The sequence below is a fragment of the Gekko japonicus genome, unplaced genomic scaffold (genome assembly GCF_001447785.1).
Source record: "Gekko japonicus isolate JY-2015 unplaced genomic scaffold, Gekko_japonicus_V1.1 scaffold1711, whole genome shotgun sequence".
Classification (NCBI taxonomy): domain Eukaryota; kingdom Metazoa; phylum Chordata; class Lepidosauria; order Squamata; family Gekkonidae; genus Gekko; species Gekko japonicus.
In genome coordinates this window covers 387,866-403,850 of record NW_015170937.1, presented here as the reverse complement: position 1 = coordinate 403,850, position 15,985 = coordinate 387,866, and the positions used below count along the sequence as shown (strand labels likewise).

At 41.7% G+C, this 15,985-nt stretch overlaps 1 protein-coding gene across 1 annotated transcript in view; it reads right to left on the bottom strand.

Annotated features, from left to right (window-relative positions):
- Positions 1-2,234: 2,234 nt before the first annotated feature.
- Positions 2,235-15,985, bottom strand: part of PROK2 (prokineticin 2) — a 14,746-nt gene continuing 995 nt past the window's right edge. Inside the window, exons 2-3 of the mRNA XM_015418857.1 lie at positions 7,671-7,796; positions 2,235-2,360 (exon numbers count right to left, since the gene is read on the bottom strand). Coding sequence (XP_015274343.1) covers positions 2,235-2,360; positions 7,671-7,796 — 252 coding nt within the window. The remainder of the gene's footprint in view (positions 2,361-7,670; positions 7,797-15,985) is intronic.

The following is a 15,985-nucleotide window of genomic DNA, read 5'->3' as shown; positions in this document are numbered from 1 at the left end:
GCAGCCAGATTTAGGAGGTCTCCACAGTTTTACAATTTTGACTCTCTATGGCATTATACCTAGGATGTGCCATCTTATTTTGACAATTTAATCATTTTTATATTATAGGCTTTATTGCTACTTATATGTGACTTATATGTTGTTTATAAGTTGTGAGCTGCGCGGAGCCCACTTGTGGGGTAGGGCGGGATATAAATTTAATATAAATAAATAAATAAATAAATACATGCTTTAGTCAAGCTTCACATCTTTTGAACTATATATCAAATTTGCTAGTACAATTCCTTGGAAATATATAATAGTTTTCTTTTTGCATGGAACAATTAGTTTTAGTTTAGTGCTGATAGATAACAATTCATAAAATAAAATCAAAGACTGTGGTGCAAAAATAATGATATATTAAAATAAATAAAATGCCATACCGCCATTATTCTGATACAGAATTCTTACATAGCAATATCAATATATTTACATAACAAGAAGTCAGGTACTTCAATAGACTTTCAAGTTCAATAGACAGTTGTTTTTTTAAAAATGTAAAGTACACTTTGAACATATAGTTCAGATGAGCTATTACTTTATGCCAGATAAAACACAGACAATTCTTTCTCTTCTAATTCCCCAGAACAATTATTAGATCCTTTAAACCATCTTCTTAAGTTGTTGTTGTTGTTCAGTCGCACAGTCGAGTCCGACTCTTCGCGACCCCATGGATCATCTCCCGCCAGGCCCTCCTGTCTTCCGCCGTCCTCTGAAGCTGGCTCAATTTCATGTTCGTTGCATCGATGACACTGTCTAACCATCTCATCCTTTGCCGTCCCCGTCTTCTTTGACCTTCAATCTTTCCCAGCATCAGGGTCTTCTCTGGTGCAAATGGTCATTTAATTTTTTTTTTTTAAAACACTGTTCAAAACCTTTAGAACAACGTGTTGTCTTATCTAAAAACTAATATAATTACAAAAACAAAGGTCAGATTCCAGGAGGTTAGCCATGTTACTATGCACTGGATAAAATGGTTGCTGGCTCATGAAAGCATATGCCACAAAAGTAGTGCCATTCTAAGCAGAGATGTACCATTTGAAGTTCACTGAACTTTGCTTAGGCTGTACTTGACTGCTTGCAGTGAACTCCGCTTGCACTGTAAATTTGAAGGTTTTAAAGGTGCCACAGGACACTGGGTTGTATCCTACTATTCCTCTCAACTAAGTGTGGATCCTCCTTCTGGTCCAAAGGAGCCTTCCTCTGGAGTACCAGAGTAAGGTTTGTTCAGCTGGAAGAAGACTACACACACTGCCAAGCACAGGAGTAAGGCACAACTATTTTGAAAATTTTGCCAACTACAAAGTATAACTGAAACAATTCCGCACTATTATTTTTAGCCTGATTTTTCTATACAAAAATACATTTAATAAACAATAAAAGTCTTCATTAAATTTATGCAAAGTGACTTGGTAATTCCGGGTGATCAACCTGAGCATCCTTAAGTCCACCAGCTTTTAACAGAATAGCTAATCATAAGGCCAGTACAACCTGTGATCCCACAAACCAAATGCATTCCACTAGTCATATACTGAGGTGTGTGTGTGTGCCAGTTATTTGACAGCCTGCTTTTATACTTCCAGGCAGGCATCCAAAACAAGAGATGTGCTGGACCTCTAGTGGGCTGTGTTTGGATTGACAAGTTACATTAGCTGCCTTGGAGGGCCTGACTGGACTGAAAGGAGAAATCTAAACCTTGTAAAAAAATTAAATACATTGTGGAAGTCTACTTTAGTACATTTTACCTTGTGCTCTTGAAAATATAAAGAGCTGCCCAATAACCAGTAGTGTCAAATATATATTGGCTGTTATTTAGTATGGGGCCCTGTATCCAAACATGCAGTTAAGAAAACTTAATTTTACAAGGTGTTGGTGATTTTTGCTGATTCCCCATTCCAGCCAGCCCCTTGAATTTTTTTTACACAGAGATCAGTAGACCATCAGGAACAGCATGGGGGGGGGGGAGAGTCTAAAGTGGCAAGGGGAATCCGTGAAAAATGTCAGCCCCTCTTTAAAAACTTAAGTGCCCTTAAGTTTTCTTAATGTGGTTGGATACAGGCCAGTATCTCAATAATGTTAAGGTCTGTTGGTTGAGAAATTATGTTAAAAATGTTCTCTGGCAAATCAGTTAATCACAATAGCAATTAAGGATCTTAATACATAAAATAGCACAGAATCGTTCACAATGAATTTTGCTAAAAAAACACATCTTCATTTTTGAAATCTGGTAAACATTTGTATTTGCTAGGGGAAATCCAGACACAGGCCAAGTCAGGCAGACATGGACAGGTGTGATGCATTCTCTTCCCCCAAAATGGTACCTGCAAGTAAATATCCAAAGTTAAAGAAATGAAAACTGGAAGACAGCAAAGAAATAGGTAGCATCACTGCTCACTATTAGACAAAACTATCCATCCTGGTATATTAAACTGTCTCATGGCGATGCTTGATAAAGCATTTTGTCTTCATAATACAGGCATTTTGCTTTATTTTTCTATTTTTTGTTAACTGCATACTGTGAACATTATCCTGTCAAAGCAATTAACCATAATAACAAAAGTGTAAAGTTTGCCATAAGTGATTATCAAAGTATCACTTTAGCGGGGGTCTAATCCAAAGCCTTTTACAGTTAGTAGATTCTTTCGGATGTATGCTTCTCTTCTTTGTTTCACATAGGGTCTTCCAAAATGGTCATCCTTAATCATACTATAAAGTAATTATTTTCAGTGCATTTTTATAAAAATGAAGAGGTATAACAGGACCAGCTGAGGACATGGAGCTGTCTTCTTCAGTATTCAAAGTGTTGAAAAGAATGTTTCCTAAAAATCTAACCTGAACTGCTGCACAGACAGGATTCCTTTAACAAAGGTGACATACTCTACATACTTTGTCAAGTCCTTCAGTAAATAAGATTCTAAATGTGTACATCTTTGTTCATGTTTGGAATACCATGAGTAAGCTCACTGTGTTCAATCTAAAAGTTTAGCGCTGTGGTCACACGTTCATTTTGATCGGGTTTCACCTCTGTTCCCTCTCTCATTTAAAATTGCTGATCAAACGGCCGCATCCATCTCCCACACCGAAGTGGGCTCGCTCGCGCAATCCTCCCGGTTCCCTAGCAAGTTTTCCTACACCCGAAAAAATCAAGTACTTTCCGGATATTTGCGCTTTGAATCCGCGATTTCACCAATTTGGACAGCCATCTCTCGCAATGATCGTGATTAGGTCATCTGAACATTCTTTTTTTACAAGCTTCCATCGTTGTGCACATGAGCAATCCTGTGCTGAATAAATTCAATGTATAAATGTTCAAGCACACATATAGACTCCAGCACTCAGTTGTACATTGCCAGTTAATTTTGTTTGCTGTTTTTTTGGGGGGACCTGCAATTACAAGGGAGTACGGCAAGTCCCAGTGGGAGCGGTGATTTGGCCATGTGTATATGCACAAAGCCAATTTTTTAAAAAGCAAGCCATGCCATCCAAGTGGCAGCATGGCTATCTGAACGGTGCCTGGAGCCTCGTTGTGTAATGCAAGCGGTTCAGGGAGGGATGTGTGGTCAGCCCAACCTGAAAAAAAAAACCCCAATCAAATCTACAGTGGGAACAAATCGCGGTAAGCCTGCCGTGTGACCACACCCAAAGACTGTATTATATGCAGCATTATACCATACTTTTCAGCCAACTCTAGTCAGAACCAGCTTTTGCTATGCTATGACCTATGTAAACACAGGTGGACATTTGATTAGACTTTTGTTTATTTCAGGGGTGTCAAACATAAGGCCTGGGGACCAGAACTGGCCCGTCCCGGGCTCTTATGCAGCCCGTGAGCAACTAGTGCAAAGGAGGAACAGGAGACTGCTCGGGGGGGGGGAGTGGCCAGAGCCACTCTGATTGTGGCTTGAGCATCACAGACAACCTCGTCTGCAGCAGTCAAGCAGTGTGGGAGCATCTGCCCTGTGCTGCACCACTGGCTCTCCAATCCGCCCATGAGGGTTGTCTTCTACACACCCTCCCAGTCCATGGGGCCTTGCAGTGAGGAGGAGATTGGATTTATACTCCACCCTTCACTTGAAGTCTCAGAACATCTTACAAACTCCTTTCCCTTCGCCTCCCCACAACAGACACCCTGTGAGGTAGGCAGGGCTGAGAGAGCTCTTTCCAGAACTGTCCTTGAGAGAATAGCTCTGACAGAACTGTGGCTTGCCCAAGGTCATCCAGCAGGTGCAAGTGGAGGAGTGGGGAATCAAACCCGGTTCTCCCAGATTAGAGTCCGTGCACTTAACCACTACACCAAACACCAACCCGGATTTTATGAGTTTCTGTCCTTTATACAGTTTATATCTCTGGTACCTGGCATTACATTTTATGGCACGCGTGGCCCAGCCTGACAAAGTTACATTTATGTCAGATCTGGACCTCGTAACAAATGAGTTTGACACTTCTGGTTTATCTATTGCAGCATAATTCATAATCAGGCTCCTTTTCAAGCATGCCACAAATTTCTACTGCCTATGCCATGAATGTTCTCCCATTCCTACCCAGATTTCTTTAGAGACCCCCACTTCTGTGCCACATTTGTTACAATACCCTCAATTATTGTTTATACACTTTGTATTAAGAAGTATGTTTTCAAGGTTTATGTAGACCCTCAGATTAGACATCCAGTGCAAACATGTCCTCTACAAACCAGAGAGCTTTCTATAATGGTGCCTGTAAGTAGCCTTACACAAGTCACATTTCAGAGGAGCTGGTCATCCCTAATCACGTGGCCAGAATTGACTGATTACAAAAACACAATCTTCAACGTGGATAATAGCAACTTTATCTGTTATCTGATTTTGTTCTGAAAGACCAATGTATTTCTTTCTTGTATGGCTGTTGCAAAGGCATTATGTTGTGAATCTTTTTCTCTTTATAGAAGGAGCAGAAGTAATATTTTATTCAGTTTACAAAAAAGGGAAAAAAATATCTCTTGAGGTGGTAGCCGGGCTAAATGAATAACAAGTTGCAGTCTTATCTGAGAGGCTAAAATTTAAACTGTGTTCTGATTTAAGCAATATGCCTTTAGTGATCTCCGATCAGCTTATATCAGCTGGGGGTCCACTTTACAAGCTTGCCATGTGTGATTTAACAAAGGGCGCCCAAGGCTAATCTAGTATGAAGACAAAATTGCCTTTCAATTTAAGTTTGTCCTTGCAGATCAAGTTTAAATTCAGTGGCATGGCAGTGTGGGAAAATAAAAATTGAAGATGTCTGCTTTGTACCTGACCTGCAGACAAATGCTCAAACTTAAATGCTTAACACTTGGAATGGTATTTTAATCTTCTATGGATAATATTTAAAGGAAAATGAAATCCTGAATGGAACAGAAATTTTTGCTTTAAGGTCATTTAATTACAAAGAATTGTTCTGGAGAACAGTAAATGCATGTCATTTAAAGCTATTCCAAGAGCTTATGAAAATATTCTGTGATACCTCTTCTTGCTGCTGCTTGAAAGATGTGGAGGATGTCAGAAAGATGTGGAAAATGAAGTTATTGGCCCCACTCTTCATCTCATAGAATGCATACAAAAGTGCTTAGAGGGAAGCACAAGAACTTCACAAATTTAAAAGCATATAGAAAGTCCATTCTCCTTTGTGCACAAGACATATGAGGCCATGAAGAAGAATCAGTTGTTCCCATGTAAAGTAGCTATGAGCAGGAATAGCCTTTCAGAATCACTAGTGTACTGTATGCAAAGATGGTATAAAACAATTATCATTTTGGTCTTCCTGATGCCTTGTTTAATATCAGAGAAAGCATGGTCACCACTGTTAAGAAGACTACTTAAAAGATGAAGAAAGTTCTACTGCTAGTTTGGAAGATGGAACTGAGCTGGGTCCTTAACAAAAATCAAATGTCAGGACTCCTTAGAGTAAAAAAGTTGGGAATCAATACAGTTAATAAATGTATGCAGTTGTAGAAGAAAACTGGTAAACTGGTATAAAGTTTAGAACTGGTTTACAGCAGCACCATAAGCTGTAAATCTTAAACAATTACAAAAAACAATCCCATTTTGGAATGCTTTTACAATTTTCTTTGGCTCATGATTTCTAAAAAGACAGATCCAGGCCTGTGTGGTTGTTTAACCATTTGCTTTGCTCTCCGATATGTGAAAAAACTCTGGAGGCAGGGGTGGATTAGCCACTAAGGTTATCAAAAGTTCTGGAGAGCTAATGATAGTGGGGTACCCACCACTGGCGCCACCCTAGCTCAAATCTGTTGCAAGCAAGCAGCCCTTGCCCCATAAGGCATGGGGAAAGAGGCACTCGGGCCAGCCTCACTCATGCAGTGAGTGATAGGCCCAGCCTTATTTGCATGGGCAGTGAGGCACCAGTTCGGTTTGGCCTTGCTCTCATGTATAACATAAGGAAAGTCTGTCTTGGCCTTGCTTTCACATACATGGCGCAGTTAGGGACTGCCCGGCCCTCACTCATAGGTGTGGTATAGCAAGAGACCAGCCCTGCCCAGTCCAGGTTTGCTCTTGGTGCAACAAGGGACCAGACTAGCTAGTTCTCCCTCCCTCCTTTGGGGGTGGGTGGGGTGGGGCCCATCTCCAGGGTTGTCTTTTCCCCCATCCACCCCTTGCTCAGTGGTAAGAGAAACACACTCAATAGTGTACTTAATTATAATTATTTAGGCAATTCTCTTAACTATATATTACTTGACATCTATTTTGAGAAGGGGCATGGCCGTAGTGAGTCCTGCATGGCTGTGGTTAAAAGGTGGGGCGGGGCTGTGAGACCAATTGCATCTGCAAGGGATTATTTCAACTAACATCAATGACGAGATATAGGTTAGGGGAGAGTTAGATTCTCATTCCACCAGGTAATAAATATGCTCATAATTTAAAGAATGTGAGTTGCTTCAAAAGCCTAAAATAACAAGTTGGTTAGGGAATTCATGAAATTAAAAAAAAAATCTAAAAAAGGAACATGAGGGGAGCTGTTGCAATCTCAGACCTAAGTAAAATCCCTTTGGTTAATATTTTATATCTTCGGGCATTACAAGAGAACCTTTCAGTAATAATTGTGGTTGACAGTAATGATTGATGGAAAGCATGGCTCCAAAGGGAGTACAGTGAATATGAAGGTCATCAGCGTCCAGTGTCTAAGCAGAGTGGTGTTTCAAATGTCATTTTATGCAGACAATATTTAAGTGAGGAAAAGTATTCTGATTTCTTTCTCTGGGAGAAGCAATGAGAAGCTTTTGATTATCTGAACAGTTGGCTTATTCAAAAGAATATAGTAGCTGTAGAAATCATGACCGGAATTATTACAGGGTATCTGAAGGGACAAAAGTAAATATAGTTTTAACTGTAAAATACTTATTATATTTCATAATACAAGAAAATCAGCCTTCTTTACCTTAAGACCTTCTGCAGAATAGTACTGGCAGTAATATATTTATTTGCGTAAGTTCCTATGATGCTATTTCCATAAAGAGGCAACTTACTGGGTAATATAGATATATTCCTGCACTTTTGCAATGGATAATATTTTATGCAGTTTGACTTACAACACAATATATTCATATTCCTTCTACCCTGTCAGTTACAGTATCACACAAGGCACTAGAATATACTAACTTTATGACTCAAAGGATGACAGTCTTCTCCCAAGGTGCCCATTGGTGTACACATCCGAAGACTTCGAACCCAGAGACTAACGGCACAGCACATGCCTCCGCCACACTGCAGATCTCTGTCACAAGCCTTAAATATAACAAACAGATACAGAGTATTAGATAAACAAAACCATGCTAAAAATACTCCATATCATTCCATTACCTTCTGATGTATTTTAATGGGCTCTGCTTACATAAGATTGCAGGACTGTAGAAAGAAACATGAATAACTATCAGCTATCTAAAATTAACCTCCGATGTTCACGTGATCATTAGAGCCTGTAGGCTTTTTAATCATAAACTGAACTATTTAGATTAGACTTGCTACTTGGAGAGTTGCCAACGCTGGGTTGGGTCATTCCTGGAGATTTGGGGGTGGAGCCAAGGGAGGGCGGGGTTAGGTGAGAGGAGGGACTTCAGCATAGACTCCACCCTCCCAAGCAGCCATTTTCTCCAGGGGAACTAATCTCTCTAGTCTGGAGATCAGTTGTAATTCCAGGGTATCTCCAGGCCCCACCTGGAGGCTGGCAACCCTACTTCTTAGGCAGTTTTTAACCTTATCTTTCGTTAACTGGGAAATCACTATAAAATATCATATATTGTTAATGGTCAAATTCTTTCCTTAATTGAGGTAAAGCTGACTATAGCAGATTCTGGCATAAATTCAGCTACAGTTAGTCAGGTCCCACAGAAATCAGTGAGGCTTGTGACTAAGCTCAGCTGGAGCTGAGCCACAGTACTTCTTATTGCTATTAAATATGATTCAGATTAATGTGTGATTTATTTGCAATTCATACAGAGAAATCATCTCATTCTGGATTTTAACTTCTTTCAGCGTTGCTCTTATCTCAGGCAAAGAGGCCCTCTTTTCTGGCAGAGTTGCTGGGGAATCGAATTTTCCCCTTCCTTCAGCTTTTCTGCCATTTGCCTTTTCTCTTTTTGACCCTCCTTGCCCACCTGGGTCTTCCCTCTCGCTTTGCCATCCAACTCTCCCCCTCGTCTTAGTCTTCTCTTTTTTCTTCCTCATTTTTCCATGTTCTTTTCTTCTTTATCTTTCCCTCCTGGTTCCTGCTTAGTTTCTTTATGGTACAGGCTTCAGTTGTTTGCAGCCAGCTAAACTACACCAAAATCTCACCAAAAGCAGGGTGAACATTCCAGATGTCCCTCTACTGTCTCTTGGGTTGTACCCTATCTTACAGGGCGAGGTCAGGAATCTCTGGAACTGCATCCAGTCCCAAGAACCAGTCATCATGTCGGCCAGGGAAGTTGGACAATTCTGGCTGCTTGCACCAGTCTCAAGTGGCAGTGCCACTTCAATTCCAACGCTGGAGGCCACCAAGAGGAGTAAGTACCAGAACGGCCCAGTGTCATACAATGAAAACAAGAATATTAAGAACAAATAGGGTTGCCAGGTCCGATGTTCGCATTGGCAGGGGGTGGGAGGGAAGTTTCTGGGAGCAGGGCAGAGCAATGCGACAAAGTCACGCTGAAGTGACATCATGCTGAAATGACATCATTGTGTCAGGGACGTCATACAGCAATGCTCTCGATTTTGGGCAAAACTCCATGGTAAAATTGTCAACAAACCATAGTTTTGCCCACAAACCAGAGTCACTACATGGCATCCCCGACGCAATAACGTCACTTCTGCATGATGTCAGAATGTCAGGGGCATTGCATGGTGATGTTGCTGTTTGGGGATGGGGCAGAAGCCCCCCAAAACAGGAGATCTCCCACTCGGAACTGGGGAATGGCAATCCTATGAACAAAACTAAGTACACTTACTTCTAAGCCTTTTGATCGGGCTTTGTTGCATGAGCCTCAGTTGATTCAGAAACCAAGTAGAAGCATAATTAGGAGTGCATCTTTTTTATTCATACAAGCACATCTATGGCCGAAGTACCAAAAAGTGCTTAAAATGGCACATCTTAATTCAACCTTGGCTAAATTCAAGTTTGCCTGGGCAAGATTTAATGCTCTGTATGCAAATCAATACCAACACAAAAGGTGAGAAATGAATTATTGTTCCTGAGATACTGGGTTACTGATATCGGACTCTCTATAACTTTATAGGTCATTTTCTAATACCAGCTGTCTGCTATGCAGAGATCCTCACACAGTTCTTTTTGTAGAGCTAGCTGCTGTATGTAATGATTTGTCAGACTGAAGCACTAAAGTAACATGAGTAGTTGAAGAGGAACAGAGCAGGACATCTCAGACTCTCTCCTAAAATCAAGTAGAGAGAAACTGTGTTAGAATAAAGCAGTTTTTCCTGCATTCTGTTGTTCTCAAATCAGGATGAAGTCATGGAGCAACTGGAGGAGCATTTCCCCAGCCCTAAGCCAGTATGGAACAATGATGTCAGTCCAAGTTGTTTTTGCAAGGAGAGTTTTACTTGCTGCAGGATTAAGGATATACTGCTGGTGTCTCTATCAACTCTTTTGCTTCTGTGGAGAGCCCCAGGAACAGATCAAGCGAAGGAGGCTTCAAGATCCCTGGTGATGCCCTGCTAGGGCCAGGCTCCAGTGGCCTGGAAGGATAGGTTGGGTACACAGGGACAGGGGCCTGTGGTACACAGACGGTGGAGGACTTCTCCCTCCCTCAATGAGTAGCCTCTGCACCCACTTTCATCCTCAGGACACACAGAGGTGTTCAGGAATTTGAAGCAAGCAAAGTACTGGTTTTTAACACTTTGTACTGCATAAACCACATGTTGTATTACTGGGAGCAATCCTGAGAGCTTGATTCAAAAGTAACTCCTCTGTTTTCTTCAAAAACTACTCCTCTGGTTCCTTTGTCTGTGTGGTGTGGCTAGGGTGCCTGCCAAGCCTTTGTGGGGAGCAGGGGTCTTGTTGTAGAAAAAGAGCTGCCGGAGCTCATTAGCATAACTCATTAGCATAACTTATTTGCATATGCCACGCCCCCTGACATCACCGGAAGTGACAGAAGGCCACACCCCCTGACATCACCGGAAGTGTGTCAGAAGGCCCGGCTACTTACCCTCCTGCTTCATCCTCATTCCCAAACGGAATGAGGATCGAAGCAGAGGGCGGGGTAAAGAAGGGGGCGGGGCTTCACCACGTGACCGCCCCGCCCCCTAGAGGTTCTCTTCTGGAGCTCCGTACCTGAGAGCTCCCCCCCGACTAGAGCCCTGGTGGGGAGTCTCTGTTGGAACTTTCGGATATGCCTGCCTTCTGTCCTTCAGAACCTGCCTTTGGAGACTTGGAGGGGGGGGGGCTGTGAACATGGGGGGGGGATGCTTGCCTTGCTTCCAGTGTCTGGCTGGGGGTGGGCAGTCTGTCCAGGTGAAGGTTCCCAGTGAGTTTGGTGTCATTGTTTTGTTTCTGAGCTGTTCCATAGACTCCTGTAAACTACAGCTGTCTTTTCCAGAGAGAGCACTGGAGAGACCTTTTGGGGGGTCTTTAACGGACCCAGAAATGTAATCTGCCCTCAATGTGGAGAGAGTGTAGAGTAGCAGGCAGCAGGGTGAGGTTCCCTGTGCTTTTGGTTCATGAAGCTTGCTTTCTATATAGTTTTGAACCTGCGCCTGACATTTTTCCTGGGAGCATATTCTTTGGGGGGCCATAACTCGGACACCTATGTCCAATCTGCACATAACTTGGAGGGCATGTAGAGGAGTATCAGGGGGAAGTTCCCTATGAGTTTGATGATTCTAGCTAGCACAGGGTCAATTCTATACATTCCTGCACCTGTCATTTCTCCAAAAAGCACTTTCCTGGGGGCACCTTCTTTGGGGGGCCATAACTTGGACTCCCTAAGTCCAGTCCTCACCAAACTTGGAGAGCAGATAGAGGAGAGTCAGCCAGAGACTGCCTGCAAGTTTGGTGTGTGTAACATGCCGTGTGTGTGTGTTTACTGTGTCACAAACCTCACAAACAGAATTAGTTTGTTTAGCATCAAAAAGTTTGTGATGGTCCGTGGTTCGCGAACTGGACATGCTACAAACCAAACTGCATTTTCCTGGTCCATGCCCATCCCTGTGCAGGATCCCCTCCCTACTTAAGACTTCATGGCTTTCCTGAAGCTCCCTACCTCAGTCCCACAGCAGCAGCCCCCACAAACTTTCCCAAGCCACTGGAGCTTTCCCCCCTTTTTTAATTTAAAAAGTAATTCTCTAGCCCCTCTTATTGCAGAGATATATTTTTTCCCTTTGTAACTTAAAAAAAAAAATAGAAACTGAAAATTCAAGGAACTTGTTACACTTATTGTTTATAACTGATCTGGAACTACGGGCGAGTAGTGTAGTGGCCAAGGTTGCAGATGACACAAAATTATTCAAGATGATGAAAACCCAGGATAACTATGAAGAGCTCCAGGTGGATCGCCACAAACTGGAAGTGGGTAGATGTAGTTCAATTATGGTAAGTATAAGGTAACACACACTGGAACAAAAAAAATACCAACTTCAAGTGTAGGCGAATGGGGTCTGAACTTGCTGTGACTGAGAGGAAAGAAGATCTTGGGGTTGTAGCTCAGTGAAAATGTCAACCCAGTGTGTTGCAGCAGTGAAAAAAGGCAAGCTCAGTGTTGGGGATTATTAGGAAAGAGATTGAAAATAAAGCAGCCAATTATTATAATGCCCCTGTACAGAATTATGGTGCAGTCTCATTTGGAATACTGTGTGCAATTCTGGTCACAGTATCTCAAAAGGACATTGCAGAGCTGGAAAAAGTACAGAAGAGGGCAACCAAGATGATTAGGGGGTTGGAGCACCTTCCCTATGAAGAAAGGCTGAGGAGGCTGGGACTTTTCAGTTTAGAAAAGAGATGACTAAGGGAGGACATGATAGAGGTTTATAAAATTATGCATGGGGTGTGTTTGTCATTTAAATTTGTTTGTGTGTATATGTGTTGGAGTTTAGCAATTCAAAATTCTGTTTTTCAATCTGTTCTCCACTCTGCCCACTCACATCTTTACTCACAGGCCCATTTATTTTATGGTTTTAATTTTTAAATTGAGGGTTGTTTTTTTTTAAAAAAATCATATGTTACACTTTACAACAATTGTGAGCTGTTCTGGGGTACAGATCCAATAAATAAATAAATATAGTCAAAGGACACATTGTATGTAAATTAATCCCAGGAAATGGCTCAGCAGAGAACCTCGCTGACCACTGGTGAAGAGCTATACTTTTGCTCACTTTTGGAAAGCTGTTTTAAAATCACAATGTTATAAATATGACAACAAAATGCAGAGAATTTTTTAAAGAGACTGTATTTATACCCCACCCTTCACTTGGAGTCTCAGAGCGGCTTACAAACTCCTTTCCCTTCACCTCCCCACAACAGACACCCTGTGAGGTAGGAGGGCTGAGAGAGCTCTGAGAGAACTGCTCTTTTCAAGAACAGCTCTGACAGAACTATGGCTTACCCAAGGCCATCCAGCCAAGTGCAAGTGGAGTGGGGAATCAAATCCGGTTCTCCCAGATTAGAGTCCACGCACTTAACCACTGCACCAAACTGGCTCTTAAACTAATATTTTCAGTCATCATCTAGGGACTTCTTGCAGGTGCCTGGCCCCAGGATGGCTTGGTTAGCTGTCACTACACCACACTGGCTTCTTTGTACTGTTTATGTGCATCTATGAATCACTGTCATCTAGTTTTGAATGCAGAGAAATCCAAATTTTAAATCAAACGAGGACAGAACAGGAAGTAAGTACTAGAACTCATTTTGGATTATATTGTACTCTGTGTATTCTATCATACTCAGTGGCCACTTAAATTCTGCAGATGCTTTGGGTTGTCTTGGAGTAGAACATGAAGTGAAGACAGGAATTTGTCGCCTTTCCTTGTTTACATTACTTCCTTTATCTTCCCCTTCCCAAGTCCTCCAGATGACCTCTCTCTTTATAGGATGCTTCAGTTGCACCATACCCTCTTCTCCAAGGTGATAGTTTTCTCAAAGTCATGGAACAGGCACCCTAAAAATCTTTGCAAAATGTTTTCAGTGGCCCAGTCCTTAAACAGCTGCTCTTAGGACAACCTGATTGGATCATTCATATGCTCAAAACCTGTCACCTAACCAAAGTATACATTTTGAAATAAGAAGATGGATTTCAAACAAAAATTTCATTACTCCCTACACATTCATTTGAACTTAAAATTGGTACCCACTTAACTTTTATATGATGCAATGAAACCAGCAATCACATTTCTAATTTTCTGCTGTTTAGGCTGTACATAGGTATAAAAGGCATTAAGACCCTTCTAAAAAATAAACAGTAAACATCAATTGCGGATGCATATTTCAGACTGCATGGCAAAAGAAGGAGTTTAACCCCTCTACCATGTGCAACATTTCAACAGAATCCAGGCACATTTCAGTTTCGAGTGTGTGTGTGTAAACCTGCAGGCACCTACATAAACACAACATACTCAGAAATAAACACAAATACCTTAATTATTCATAGTGAATAATTTATACTTAACAGGGTTAATAGTTCTGCATTACAAATTAGCCTAGGAAGCAAAGATAATATTCTATCCTAAACAGAGCTTAGAAGGGTGTAACTGCTTAGAGCTGCACTGTAAAACTGCAATTATTTCTCCTATTACTTCATTAATGGGGAGTCCTCAGGGCATAAACCAGCTCCCCCCACCAAATGATTCTCTCCTGTACCCATTGCTCCTTCTCACATGTGCAAAAATTTATTCTCCCTTTCTATTGTTTTACCGCCCTATTTACATCAATGTCCCTATGATCACATGTCCATCGGTAACATCACAAAACAGACCATGGCAACAGTACAATAACACTGAGGAACATCAGGTGGAAGAACTAGGTATGAAATTGTCATTGCAGTCCTCTTGTGGGCCCAGCCACAAGTACTAGTAATAACCACAAACAGTAGAGGAAGACAATAAAGCACCTTTGAATAGATGTGTGTGACGCTGGATGGCAGAAAAGAGTACCTGCAAACATGGGTTATGCTAATTTCCTCAACCATCCTGCTAATTATGCCAGTGGCATACATCATCACGAGGTACTGACAGGACTAAACGTCCTCCAACTTTCTGACTTCTATCCTTTTCTTTTATGCTCTTCTGGAAGAAAACTTGCACTGGCGTTTGCTAGCTTCAGCTTAAAAATTAAAACCTAATTAAACAATAGAAGCAAATTACAAAAATGTGTAAAAATTATAAAAAGTCTCAAGAGTAAGGCACAATGTTGAACAGAAAAGATTTGTAATATATTTGGAGATTAATCATCATAATCCTAAGGAAGGAGCCAGGTAATAGATAAGTGCGGTAGCCTATATTTTTTTTTTAGACGCACAGAAATGTATGTGTCCAGTATAGAAAATCTCAGTTTGATTTCCAGTCTCCGTGGAAACTGATAAATACCTGGTGGGAGCTTTTAAAAGAAAAATTAACCTCTTACTGTGGTGGTGTGCTGAGGCTTTTGTTTTCTTTCCCTGGATTGTATATAATCGATTATGTAAAAAAGTTTATTGGCAAGGCAACAGGAAAACGTGCAGAAGTCTGTTTTGAAGGAACAATTCCACAGCAGTAGAATCTCTCAGACCTCAGTAAACATTTCCCTATAACAGAAAGATAGGTTTGTGGACTGGAGGATTCCATGAGAGATGTCACCTGAAGGAGCAATCTCCTCAAAAATAAAGGAAGGCATTGACATGACATCTCAAAACCTGATTCCCTCATCTATTCCCAAAATTTTCAGATCAGGCACAATTGGGGTTGGAGAGGTGGAAAGACTTCATTAGCAGGTTAGGGCAGCACAGAAAAAAGAATTTGACTACCCAAAGACTCTGCTGCTGATAGGTTTTAAGAATGAAACAGCCACACCAGAAAGTAAACCCACAGAGACTTAGCTCCCCACCCACCCACACTTCCTCTAGTGACATCAGACCTCTTCAGATTCAACTGCCCTGGTAACCAATAATTCTCCAGGAGCCTCAAGTTCTGGGTTTTAGTTGCCAACTCCAGGTTGGGAAATTTCTGGAGATTTGCAGGCGGAATCTGGGAAGGGTGGGGTTTGGGAAGCGAAGTGATCTTAGCAGGGTACAATGCCATAGAATCCACCCTCCAAAGCAGGCCTTTTCTCCAGGGGAATTGATCTCTGTAGTTCTGAGATCAGCTGCAGTTCCAGGGGATCTCCAGGAATCACCTGGAGGCTGGCAACTCTCCTGGGATTAGTCCTAAAAGAATGTGCCAAAAATGTAGACTCAAATCTCAGCCTTGTTGGTCTGCATCGGAAGCGCTAGATTCGCGCCTTGTAGCACCTCACAGACAAT